Consider the following 14,514-nt stretch of genomic DNA (forward strand, 5'->3'; position numbering starts at 1 on the left):
TAAATAATATGATATGGGCTGGTCTATAAGCTTATAGGCCCGACATGTATAAAAAAAGCTTATGGCCTATTTTTTAAATAATATTTTTTTAAAGTCTGAGTATGTTCTATTTCACTATTTATAATAGATCAAATCTGGCCAAATATAGACTTAGGTCATAGACCCTTGTAGGCTGGTCTAGTCCATTTATATCGCTACCCAAGAGTACCACTTTTTATCGGTCCAAATTTTCTTAAAAATAAAACTTAAAGCTCAAATTTTATACATCAAATTCAGCATTGTTTCATTGATATAATTTTCGGTATTTATATTCAAAAACAACTGAAATTTTTTTTTTTTTTTATAACAAAACAACTGAAATTTAACATTTCACTTTAATAAACTAACAAAATTTAGCCTTAAAGTTAAAGACACGTGGATACATCGAAGTCTAAATTAAAAATAATTGTACATATAAGGATTAAATTTAAAAAAATTGGAGAAGAAATAAATTAAAAACGAGTGTCATCCTATAGGTATACAATGAAAAATTAAACCAAATACACTCTGATTTCATTTCAAGATTTAATTAATAAATCGTGTTTGGAATTGGGAAGCTAAAAAAAAATGATGCACAAGTGCTCCATCAGCTCCTCTGCTTCCGTATTGTCCTAGTTCTGGGTAGCTCAATGAGTTCTGAAGAACTATTTACAACGAAATTGAATTTGGGACATGTTCATGTTCATGTTAATTAACCAATAAAAGATGACTTAATCTTATTGCCTAAAATTTAACTGACTGTTAATGTCTATTTGCATATGGTCGTGAGAACAATAAGGCAAAATATACAAGGATGATTACTTCATACTCTTGAATTGTGTGCATAGAAAATGTAATTGAGTTTATATTTATTTTTTTAAAATATGGATATAAGAAATATTTGAAAACAAGAATGCCTCTTTTGATAGAGAAATCGTCTCGTCTTAAATATGGATATAAGAAATATTTGATTTCTATCGCCATTCAGTTGAATAAATTGGTACCAGGGATTATTCCAACGTAATCAGAGATCTCGAATTCAAGTGCTACTTGCGTTGCTCAATAATCCAAGTTTTTATGCGGCACTATCTTTTATTCTTAGTTTTCTAGTTCGTTGAACAGGAGTTTGAAGAACTAACTGAAACTTGAGAAACTCAACAAAAACTCTTTTGGTTCATATATATGATCGGTTCCGGGAGGGGAGTGATTCTTCGATCTCCATCAAATGGATGCTATAGAGTGCAATAGTTACAATATGATCTATGCCTTGATATGTAACTGAACTTACATAGATTGCATAGTTGATGCAACACCTTCCCCTTCAGAGAAAAGAGAGAACACTAATCTGTCCTTTCTGGCATTTGGATGTAGCATTGAAGTTTTGCATGGAAGAAAACAAGTGGAAAAATTTTAGTACCTGTCTCATTGTGGAAAGAATATGAAAAATTGGATATGGCTTAACATTGCTATTGTATCTTATCCTTCTCCAAACACTGGCCCAAGTAATAAAAAACTGAGGGAAGCTTCTTGTTAATTAAAGAGAGAGACTTTGTCCTAAGAAAGCTGCTTGGCCATTCAATGATTAGGAGACCTTCAATTCCACTTTTCTCTATCCTTAGATTTTGCCAGGTGAGGAAAGACTTGCAGAATGTTGTAGGCCAATAGATCTTGCCTTGTCAAGATCCCAATTACAGGAGATACCTATGATGATAACATATTATAAGGTTAGTCATATATGACTATTTTAAACAATTACAATTTAGTCATGAATTTGCTTTTTTCTCCTGAAAAAAAAAAGGGTACTTAAATATCAAATTCAATGTTTGAATGGAATTGGTATTCATAATGCGCTTAGTAAAACTCACCCCAGATGCTTGATACTTGGGTACAACAAGCATATGGCGAAGTCCTACTTGCCTGAAGAGGATCATTGCTTTTGCTACTGATATGCTCTCTAGTACTGTAAATGGAGTTGTATTGGTGAGAGGATGTAAATCAACAAACATCTCCATTTCTTCTCTTGTCACTGCCACCTCTTCAATATTCCCTTCTCTCTCAGCCAGCTCTACCCAAGTGAATTTCTCTCTCACTTCCCATTCCTCAGTTCTCCTTCTCTCTTTCAAGAACCACTTTTTCTTCAGCACTTGGATGAGGTGTGCTCTTAGAATCACTCCATGCAGTTCTTTCATCCCATTGGCTAGTCCTGTTGGTGGCACTACCCCATCATCCATGACAGGAAAACCATTATGTGTAGTGTCTTTCAAGGCATTGACTATATTTTCTACCTTTTCTACTCCTTGAAGGGTAACCACTGCTGGCTTTACATCAAGAAGCTCTCCCACTGTGATGTTTCTCATCCATGGTTCAGGGTTTGCATCCAAGAAAGGAAGGCCTTTTAAGTGTAGTATGATCTCATAGATACTTGGGTTGAAGCTGTCTCCAACAGTTTTGGCTATTAGGAGAACAATCATTGTTATTGGTAGTAGGAGAAGGTTGTTGGTTAGTTCAAGAAATATCACACAGAGGGACACAGTCATTCTCATAGATCCAGCCATGAGGGAGGCTGCACCAAGAACTGCAAACAACCCTTTGTCAATGTTTGTATGAGGTCCCATGATGATGCCAAGAAGCCTGCCATAACCTGAACCCATGAGTATGATTGGGAGAAAGAGACCAGACGGCACAGCAATTCCAAAGGTAATTAGTCCTAATATGCAATAGAGTACAAAGAAAATTAGGATGGAGGAGGCTTGGAATTCATGAGTAGTGTTGGTTGAGAATATGTTTCTAACAGCATCATCATTAGTTGTAAGGAGTAGAGTAGCAAGATCATTGTAGTAGCCATTTGGACAGTTGAATTGTTTGTAATTTCCAGACCTCCCATTTGTGGGGCAGACAGACTCAGGAAGTGATGAATCACAAGGTTTGCATTTTGCTAGGAATGGTAGACCATATTGGCACACTGATGTGAAGAGTGAAACTGCAAGACTGAGGAGGAGCTTATATATTTTTCCTTTCCTGCAATAATTACAAGTAGTTCAGTTTCATCACAAATCATACAATCTGAAACAGTTGATTTGGGTTGTTCTGGCACTTGGCAGGGCATCATTGTTCATTTGTTATCCCAGGATGCAATTGAGGATATCAAATGATATAGTTAGTTACATGACATGCCATGATTAATTAGTTTTCCTTTGCTTTGTTCTTTTTATTCTAGTCCTGAGAAGTTGAGTACTTGTTTGTTCATTATAAAGGACAACTTGGTGCTATAAAGTTCATCTTGTAAGAGGCTAATTACATGAATCGAACCTGTGACATATTCCAGACTAATTACATTGTGACAACACCAACAACTTCTAACAAGGACCTGAATTGAGATACTAGAAATTGGAGAATAACAATGTTAATTTCATATACAACAAACTTCTATTCTTTCTTTTGCATAATATACATATATATATTAGAAAAACAATAGGAGAGGTAATATGTTTTGATATTAAGGTTTGGATAAGGGTGCTTACTGATTGATGAGATTGTAGAGACGAAGGACCTTGTGGAGAAGATAGTTGTAAAGGCTTCCCAATACACCACCAATGATTCCAATGATTGCAACAGGGATGATATCCATAACATGGTAACTAACAGTGACATTGCTCACATCATACATGATCAACCCTCCTTCACCAAAAAGACCACATTTCCCTTCATGACATAGTTCAATGAAGGCCCTTAGCACAACCACAACCACAGCTGTGCTACAAAATGTTCTCCAAAGGAGAGCACTTCTCCACCAAGTTGCAACCTCTTCAAGAGCAAAGAGAACTCCACCCACAGGGGCCCTGAAAGCTGCACAAACACCTGAAGAAGCACCACATGTAATGAGATCACGACGGTCTCTATCATTGTTGAAATATCTCAGCCACCCCCATTTGATCCTGTAATTGTCAGGTCCTCCTTGGCCTAGTAATGATGCAATGCAGCTTCCTATATGTACCAATGGCCCTTCTTTTCCTAAATCTAGGCCTGCTGATACAGCTCCAATGCTTCCAATTATCTACAAGAGCAAACATATTGGTTATTTACTTAAAAAAATTGTACATTATTTACATTATAGCAATAGCACTGCAATCATGATGTTTAGAATTTTTAACCAATCATGAGATTTTATTTTATTTTTCTTTGGTTATATTCTTATATGAGATTTACAAACTTGACTCGTTATATTTGTAACTTGTGATGCCCTATTTAGCAGCACAACTTTTATACAACATTTGTTAGACAATACTGTCATTCATATTAAATAAATTGCAATTGTTAATGATTGAAACCTACAACCCCTGTATCTTAATTTAACCATGTGCAAGGTTTGGTGCCATTTAACTATAAACAGCCTTACACCTCACTTGTATAGATAGAACAAAATGGAAACCGTTAGAAAATGATAAAAGAAATTAACCTTTTGTTAGAGAAATATAATATAAAATTATTAATGTGTCTTTACCTAACCGGTTAAACTTTTGAGTTAAATTAGTTGTTTTAGATGGTATTAGACCTTCCGTGATCGAGCCTTTATATGGATTTTATATCTTAAACTTCTTTGTTATGAGTTAATCAAAGTAAAAAGAATTGAGACTGTGTAGCATAAAACAGAACAAGCTCACCTTGACAAACAATGTTGTAGCACCATACATGTTGGGAGTATCAACACCATTAAGATAAGCTTTGATTTCAGGTATTCCAGGACCAGCAGCAGTTGGTGCAAAACACACACACAGCATAGCAGCAACAAATGTCAAAAGGAAATTCATGCCCGTGAAATATAGGAAACCTGACAAGTACCTGCACCATTACGTATCATACTGATTCAAAGTTACACACATTTTCCAACTACTCTGTACTCCATATAAGCATTTAAAAATGTCATTAAATTCTTATAATTTTAAGAAAATGTAATTATATTTGTTTAAATTATACTCTTTCATTTCACTTAAAAAAGTATTTTATATTTTCTTAAATTTTTTAGATTTTTCCACCGACCTATTGATTACTAAACTAACGAACCAAATAGGACCACAAACGTGACAAAACACTCCCTATCAAGTTTTTAATATAGTTACATATCCCGGACTCAATTTCAAGATTAGTGATTAAAGTGGAATAACCGGTGCCAATTTAACTAAGTGTTTGGTGGTGTTTTCTTAATTGTTAAAATAAATAAAGAGATTTATTATTCTTATGTTACATAAGATTGAATCTATCTTCTATACACACAAATTCAAGATAGATCCCACTTTATTTTTTTCTCTCTCCCACCTGAAAGTGGATTCCACGTGCACAAATGAGTATGTAGGAGAGGGCATGAGAAAACTATTACCCATAAATAAAATGAAACAAATTTTTTAATATTTTGAAATGGAGTGGGAATTTCCTTCAATAAGCTCTTTATTATTTGTTTCAGATTATAGAACCTATTATATGAATGAAGCTGTATAGCTTGCAAATTTCTTATTTTAGCAAAATAGGAGAGAAAACTTCTCATCAGAAAGAAAAAAAGTGTGGCAGGGTTGCTCTGACCTTTCTGTCTGGATGTAACTAACAACAGTGAGAAGCTTGTACCCTGCAATGTTCTCAACAGCAAGGTTGATAAGAGTGGCTATAATACCAGTAAAAAGTCCAACAAGGAATGCAAGAGACCATTTCAAGAATATGTATTGAGACACTTGAGCTCTTGATCTACTCCTCCAATCTTGCTTGAATAGATCATTCTCATTGATCCTGCATATATACACCCTCTTCAAATAAGCAAACTTTTTTTGGTGTAGGAAGAAACATTAAAAGCAGTGATGATGCTTTATTCTGAGTTCTTACTCATAGTCCAAGCTTTCTATGTATGAAACTTTTGCTCCAACAAGAGCAAGTGGATTGGAAGATAAAGTCCTGTTCCTCTTGAGAAGTGGCTCATTAAGTGGATTGTTTTCTGGGTCTCTTTCTTCAACTCCTTCAACTTCTTCCTCCATGTTGTCATCTATTGTTGTGCTTTCTTTAAGAAGTCTAGATTCCTCCCCCATTGGAACAACACACACAAAATCTTTGAGAAAGAGAAACTTGTGAGTCTCTAAAGTTAACAAACTTAAAGAAGGTGGTTTTGGATTGGAACAAAGTGCCTATAAATGAAAATTTTAGAAAGTGGAGTCTTAGCTTTTATCTATGGAGCCTACATGTTAGTTAGCAGTTTGACTTACCAATTATTCACACATTTTACATTAAGGTATTCTATAATATTATTTAAATCAACCTACCTTAGAATGCCAAATGGTGGGAAAGGTTAAGCCCCTCAAAGAAATTTCATAATACATAATTATTTATTAATTGAACGAGCAACAGTAAGGATCGAACTCGTGATCATTTGATCGCAGACTCTAATATTATATAAAGAATCATTTTAATCCAAAAGCTTACCATGTTGTATGAAACTATATTAATAATTTTATATTTTTCTAACTGGCATAAATTTTATGGCATAGTTGAGGCTAAAATTTAGGGACCTATGAAACTTTTTTATTTCAAGTTACTGAGACGTGAGAGGGACACCTGAATTTTAATATTCGTCTAAAATGTTAATTAAGAAAAAAAATTCAAACTTGCTCCATATTTGTTAATGAAGCTATCGTATTTTATAATCTCTGATTAGGCAAGAGATAGAGAATGCGATCCAAGGGTGGCTTTGTTTATGTTTTTCTCTCACAGTAATATCTCCATTATTATGATTATTAGTATTATATATTTGCTATCAAAATATCATTTTGGATTCGTCAAACTTTCAATAGGATTTGTTAATTTTTCCCTTCTCACAAGGTTTTTTTTTTTTTCAAAATACTTTACCTATTTGGACGAGACTAATCATGTTGGCCGTTGGCATAGAACGCAAAAATTATTTTATCGAATCAGAAACCTTTCAGCCCCAACAATGCGCTCTTTAGACACAACCTGCTTTCCAGCTATGTCACGTCTAGTGGCGGAGCCGGGCTCAAATTTGAGTTCGAGTCATGTTTATTTTTCTTAATTTTAGTTAATTAATATTATAATATTTTTAAATTGAAGAATGATCTGTTTATAATTTTTTTTTACAAATTTTTGCAAATCATACTATATGAAGTACATAGTATAACCTAGTGTACTTACGAGAGTACATAATATAGTTTGTAAGAGTTTATAAACAAAAAATTTATAAATATAACCCTCTTCATTTAAATTATGCACCTGAGCAGTAGCACGAGAAGAATTATAATTTTATTAAATATTTTTTAATTTTATTAAAAGTATTTTTTTTATACAAATGGAAATTGAACACATAACCTAATATAACTTACCCAAATCTTTTACCAAAAAAATTTTAAGTTTTAAATAGGGCCAAATTATAAACTGTATTCCAGGTCAAATTATATTTTAACCCGATCAAAATTATAATTAATTATATATAATAAGGGTAAAGTGTGTGTCATTTTAAAGGATGTAAAGTTGTGTCATTTTAAGAGAGAGAAAGAAATAGATAAAGGCGGATAGAGAGTTGACAAAAAAAATAAAGGTGTGGGTCCCACCTCTTTGTGAGAGTGAAAGGATATAAGTTGTGTCATTTAAAAAGATAAATATTTTTCTCATATAATAAATATAATTTATTAAAATTTAATCCGGGTCAAGACCACACCCAGAATGCACGTGGCTCCGCCGGTCACGCCTCAAAATTTCTTACAAGGTATTTCAACATTCTATGAGATTTAAATTAATATCCGACTAAGCTTGGGCTTAGCCCTGTCACATGGTGCCATGGTGGTATAGTGATATGATATTTCACTTTCTTTATGCAAAATTTCACCTGAGATACACTTCGTGATTATTGGAAAGAATTTTCAACTCTATCTTTCGTCTGATCCAAGTAAAGATAATTTTGTTGTAATAATTTTAGGCAAACTTCTAGGATATCCAACCTTAAAAAAGAAATGTTTTTCTGCTTTTAAAGCGGTAATTACGCCACAAAAACATGTTCTTACATTATGCCAGCTAAAACATCATCACGTGGAGTGGATGTTATGTTATTTGTGTTTGTTTGTTTTCTTATTTTAAATTTCATGTAGTGCTGATATAAAAAAATTAACGTTAAAATTACGTGTCAACATATTATTTAAAAAGAAAACCTAGTCATGTTTATTTATTTATCACAAATAAATAAATAAATACAAAACTAACATGTTATATGTGTAGAGTAATAACGTAATTAAGGATCCAAGGCATCAAGAGAAAAAAGTCAAAAACTATATTAGGAGCTAGAAAACCCCATAAACGTAAGCAACGTATGGGATGAGACATAGCTGTATAGGATTTTTGTTTTTTTAAGACATATTTCAATTGATTTATCGCTTCGTGGCTAGTCCAATTCGGGACGGGTTTCAGAATTAAGACTTTAAAACTTTCGCAAAGATAATATTGGAGAGAACTGAACACATGTTCTCACACTCACATATTCTATTCAATTCTCTGACGCCAACTGAGTTACCATTATTTGTGTATAGAATCTTTTCAATCACAATAAAATAAATTCTTTTTTATCTACCCAAAAAAAAAATTCTTTTTGTGTGTACAATTTCTTGTCTGCAATTATTTTTTTTAATTACATTTTAGAAATGAAGATCTTATTTTCGATAGGTCCATGTCACCATGTGTCCTCTCATCCACACATTGATTTTATTTTTATTTTTATTTTTATTTTTTGAATATGTGAGATTTCCTTCTTGATAAATAAAATATAATTTTATTATTTATCAAATTCATACTCTATGTTCATAAAAGATTAAAAGGATTAAATTTTTTATAGTCAAAAGCAAAATTGGAAAATCTTAATTACTACACTAATATGTTGCTGTATTTTTTTTTTGCAGTAACAACTTTTATGTTTATAGTAGGTTATAATTATATTATCTTTTAAAAGAAATATCTAATAATGTTTTATATTGCGTTAATTTAACATTATCCATAAGTTTTGTGTCTAGACTGCTTTTATCTAACATATAGCAAAAGCTCTATTTTAAGTTTTGTGTCTAACCGCTTTCATGGTTAGCACAATTCCATAATACAGTAGGGTATATCCCTACCCAGTATTTACAAAGCTTTGACTAAAACTAAAAGATTTTAAATTTTGATCTAATATTAGTGTAAATTTTTCGATTAATTGTATTTAATAACGTATTCTAATATCATAAAAGAATTAGACTTTTTTGGTGAAAAAAGAATTATACTTTTTAGACTGTGATAAACAAATTTATTTAATGATTTAATTATATATAATTAAATAATAGTATAACGAATACTTGCAGTATACTAATTATTTATTTATTTTACAATTATTCTTTCATTTTTGTTCACAATTTCAAACAAACATTTTCATATAACTTAATTAACACTAAAAAATGAGTATACATGCATCATGCATGTTTGGATTAAGTTTTGCTATTAAAACAAGAAATTGATAGTTTCATAAGAGAATTTAAAAATTTTTTTTTTTCTAAAGTAAATTAATGCCAGACATGGAATTGGGTAACGTCCTTAATTAGGCAAGGAAGTAGTACACCAATCCATTTTTCCTTCAGAATATTTATCAACAAACATAGCATAAAAGAATGGGTTTAAGAAAAAGTTTTCTGCCATATATACTAAATGTGTGGAATCCATTCATTTTTATATGAACGTGACAAAAAAAAAAAATCTACAGCAAAAATAAAATTATTTTTCCTTAAAACACAGTACCATATATAGGACTAGGGCTGTGCATGAGTCAGGTTGGGTCAGATTTTTGTACCGACTCGACCCAACTTGGTTTTTATAAGTCAGGTATTTTGACCCGACCCACTTTAATTTGATCCAAGTCAGGTTTGACTTGGTTTGGATTTTTTTGAACTAGTTCAGAACTGGGTCGGATTTGACCTGATTTAGTTTCTGAAGTTCTTCTGACTTGGTTTCTGAAGTGGGTCAAATCTGACCTGATCCATTTTTGACTTGATTTTGTCACAAAATTATTTTTTCATCAGAATACATTTTGTCGAAAAGCGACGAAATTTTTGCTCTAATGAAAAATTTTATAAAAATAAATTTTGTATCGAAATTTAGTTTCCGTCAAAAGTTTTGACGAAAATGATTTCCTCCATCAAATGTTTTAAACGAAAAAAGAATTTCATCAAAAAATTTGGCAAAATATTTTTCGTTCAAAATTTCGATGGGAATGTGTTCTGTCGAAAATTTTGATGGAGATTGTTTTGTGAAAAATGTTTTATTTGAAACTTTCGACGAAATTTAGATTCTCTAAAGAATTTTGACAGAATATTTTTTCGGTCAAAATTTTTTATCGAAATATTTTTTGCCAAAAAATTTTTATGAATATTTTTTATAGAAATTGTTCCGTTGAAAATTTTGATGAAAATGTTTTTTATCAAAAAACTTGACAAAAATATTTAGTCGCAAATTTTCGATAGCAATGTGTTTCGCTAAAAATTTCGACGAAATTTTTTTTTTTTTTCAAAAAGTGTAACGAAAATGTTTTCGCCAAAATTTGAATTCTATAAAGAATTTTGATGAACTTTTTTTCCGTAAAAAAATTTCGATGGAAATGTTTTTCGTCAAAATGTTTAATGAATATTTTTTTTGTGAAATATTTTGACGAAATTTAGATTTCGTGAAAATTTGACAAAAAAAAAATTTCGTCAAATTTATTTGCAGAAATATTTTTAGTCATAAATTTTGATGAAAATATTTTGTCAAAAAATTTTGGAAAAATTTTGATTAAAATATTTTGGTAAATTTTTTTGACGTAATTATTTTACGTTAAAACTTTTCTTTTAATGTAATTGTAATTTTTTTCCTTTTTCACATAATGGGTATGGATTAAATTTTGGGTCAATGGGTCATTATTAAAACAAGTTAGGTCTAAAACTGACCCAAATAAAGTGCATAAGTATTTAAATCCAGTTCAAAAAAAATAGGTATTTATGGATCAGGTCAAGGTCAGATCAAGGCAGGGTAAGTGAATCAATTTTTTTACACACCCCTATATAGGACGCGTACGGAATCTTCATTTTTGTAACTTTATGTAAATAAGGACAAATGATTTGGCAGTGTTATAAAAATCGACCTAACCTGACTGGTTCGATCGGTTATTAGATCGATACATTTGAATCGGTATAAAATCACTTATTACTAAACCAATTTTAATTATTAATTAAAATACTTCTAATTTTATATTTATTGTATTTTATTATGTATATTTAATTCATGCAGTTAAATCAATAATTCATTAACTTAATATTCCGATTGAGTCGATGACCGATTTAAGTGAACCAATACCTTTTTTTCATTTTAATTTCTTCAATCTTATTATAAAGGTTATATTTATAACCTCTTTCGCTTCCAACATATTCCATTTTAATAATTAATTTCTGTATATTTAACTGTTATAATTTATTGGATCATATTTATTAATTAATTATTAGTTTTCAATAAATTATAACAATTAGATTGACAAAAATTATCAATTAAAATTTGATTATAAAAATTTATAAAAAAAATTGTAAATATAACCTCTCATTATAATATTCATATTTTCATTCTGTAATCTTCATTCTTTCCCCATCCTGACAGATAATGTCGTGATAGATAAGAATCCCTATGATCAACGGTCCACAATTAAACGGCTCTTGACTATCTCGAAAGTCACCTTATCGTTTTGGAAATTTTTCACGTATTATTTCTTCTACAAAACACAATCCAAAACTCCTGACAATAATTCTAACATGGACACCTCATGTTTCGTCTTCTGCGGGGGTTCATGATGCTTGCGGGGGTTGGTGGACCAAGTTTTGCGATTTGGATTTACGTACACCATATATCATGTGGATCGTGGCATGTGTAGAATAGATTTTTTATTTTTATTTTTAATTTCACCATAGTTGATTAATTATTCATCTTATTAAGTCCAGTCTGGCAAGATAATAGCACAACTCTTCTTATCAAATTCTTAATACAATTATATATCATGGCTTAAATTCGAGATCTGTTGAAAACATTCAAGTATGAATAATGATGAAGTCTCCTCTTGATTAGAAAGACCCTTATAATTGGGGTTGAAATATGATCTGAACCAAATTATTATAGTTTATCATTTGATTCATTAGCGAAGATATTCTTTGCAAAGAGTTTTTAACTCCGTAACATTCTAACAAAATCACTAATTTAACTGGAATAATTCAGTGGCCAATTTATCTCGAATAGTATCAAAGTGTCACTTTATGGCAAATTTTTTATCCAAATATCGAACAGTACTTTTTGCCAGACTGCCATGCCACATAATTTGCTATGACTAATAGCGAACTTCATCGCCTATAATTTCATGACACGTGGCCACATTACGTACCAAATTCGTTATCACTAGTAACGAATTTCGTCCAGTCAACTTTTTTTTGCAAAAATGTGTCACATGTCAGAGAATCGTTGGCGAACATAACTCACTACCAGTCATAGCGAATTGCATGGCGTGGCAGTCTGGCAAAAAATATTATTCATTTTGGGTAAAAACTTTGCCATAAAATAACACTTTGTTCGATGTTCCAATTTATCAAAATACTTGGTGGTAATATAAGATGTTTTTAGTGCACGTGCAACGAATTATTTTATGCAAAATCCAAAGAAAATTAAGTGATAGTCCTACCTGGCTGCTGTGACTTTGTATGTGCCTCGTTGCCTCCAAGCCAATCATGAACCCCACTATCAAATATATGCTTATAGCATATGCAAGTGTATATTATGTACTCATTAAAAAAGGTGAATTTTATTTGAAGTTCTCGACCCCCGCATGTTTGACAGTTTGGGTTTAGCTCTCAAAACGTTTGATTTTGATGAATCAATAAAAAATATAAAGCAAACACAGAGTTAGAGAATAAGTATAGGCAAAAAAAAAAATTAATATATTATTATTTAAATAAAAAATTACAAAAACATAGCAGTTTGAAACCAATTTATGAATCTATAATAGTCAGTTGCGTCCCAGGTAGGCCCAGAGGCAGATCTAGGTTCATTAGAAGGGGGGCAAGTACCCACCTTTAAATTATGATGCAAAAATATAAAAATATTTTTCTCTTAAAATTCAAATTTTCCCAATTTAATTTAGGGGTAGGATATTGTAACAACCAATTAGGGTTACTACCAATCAATTTCACCGTTAGATCGATTATGTTGATTCAACGGTTATATTTATTTCCATCTTTGTATGGTTATGATTCCACATATTTAATACTTTATATTTATTTTTACCTTGTATGATTATGATTTCTCATATTTAATGCTTTTACATTAAATATGGGGATCATAACCATACAAAAGATAGAAAAAATATAACCGTTATAATCGATCAAACGGTGAAATTGATTGGTAGTAACATTGGTAGTAACTCTAGTTGGTTGTTACGATATCCTACCCCTTTAATTTCCCTCCTTCTATTTTATTTTCGTGTGAGTTTTTTTCTCTCTCCTCCACCTTCATTATCCAAACCTAACAGCAGAGAACTATATTCCATACCCATCGTTTGCATCTAGATACTATTCATCTCCTCTCAAACCTCCTCAATTTCCATTATTGGAAGTTAGAACATTTGCTTCTTCCTCCATAATCGGTCCAGTTGAGTTGCAATCCGTCCAGATCCAGATCTAAACCAGACTCAGCCAGCCGGCAGCTGCTCGCAAGTCACGTTCCAGACCAGACCCAGATCTATATGTACTTGAACTTATATATTAAGTGTCCACCCTTCATTAATTTCCTGGATCCGCCACTGGGTAGGCCCGACTCATGTGCAAGGACGCGTCCCACACAAGCGCAACCTATGCATCATTCACACGCCAACACGTGGAACAAAAGTCAATATCTTGACCTTAAAATTTTGGAAGACCGTAACTTTTGACTCCGGTGTCCGAATTAGGTGATTTTATTTTATTCCACATAATTTTTCGAGATCTACTCAATGATATCTCATTGTAGGGGATTTGAACAAAAAATTTCCAAATTTTTTTCGAATTTAAGATATTTCACCATAAAATTTTAAAAAACTATAACTTTTAACTCGAGTGTCCGAATCAGGTGTTCTTTTTTTTTTATTCCATATAATCAAAAATAATTATGTGGAAAGATTGAGCTCATGTAATCGATTACATGGACTATTACTCAGGTGACCGCAATATGTAGTTTTTTTAAAAAAGGTTTTTGAAAAAATGATAATATAATATAATGTGGTCCCATTTTTTGAAAATTTTATTTGACCAAATCCCCTTTTTGAATTTGTCATGCGTAGCTCTCAAAAAATTATGTGAAATAAAAAAACACCTGATTCGCACATCCAAGCCAAAAGTCATGGCCTTTCGAAATTTTACGGTAAATATCTTAAATTTGAAAAAAAGTTGGACATTT

General features: G+C 31.6%; 1 protein-coding gene across 1 annotated transcript; it reads right to left on the reverse strand.

The window, feature by feature from the left end:
• Positions 1 to 1,611: 1,611 nt before the first annotated feature.
• On the reverse strand, positions 1,612 to 6,086 carry LOC133312980 (chloride channel protein CLC-b-like). The gene is made up of 6 exons (XM_061514278.1): positions 5,887 to 6,086; positions 5,593 to 5,793; positions 4,680 to 4,857; positions 3,540 to 4,072; positions 1,884 to 3,036; positions 1,612 to 1,719 (listed from the first exon to the last, which is right to left on the reverse strand). The coding sequence occupies exons 1-6, from the start codon at positions 6,084 to 6,086 to the stop codon at positions 1,612 to 1,614; spliced, it is 2,373 nt and encodes a 790-aa protein (XP_061370262.1).
• Between the last annotated feature and the right edge of the window lie 8,428 nt (positions 6,087 to 14,514).

The sequence above is a fragment of the Gastrolobium bilobum genome, unplaced genomic scaffold (assembly GCF_033153095.1).
Source record: "Gastrolobium bilobum isolate Gb01-03AN ecotype WA unplaced genomic scaffold, APGP_CSIRO_Gbil_v1 utg7833, whole genome shotgun sequence".
Lineage (NCBI taxonomy): Eukaryota > Viridiplantae > Streptophyta > Magnoliopsida > Fabales > Fabaceae > Gastrolobium > Gastrolobium bilobum.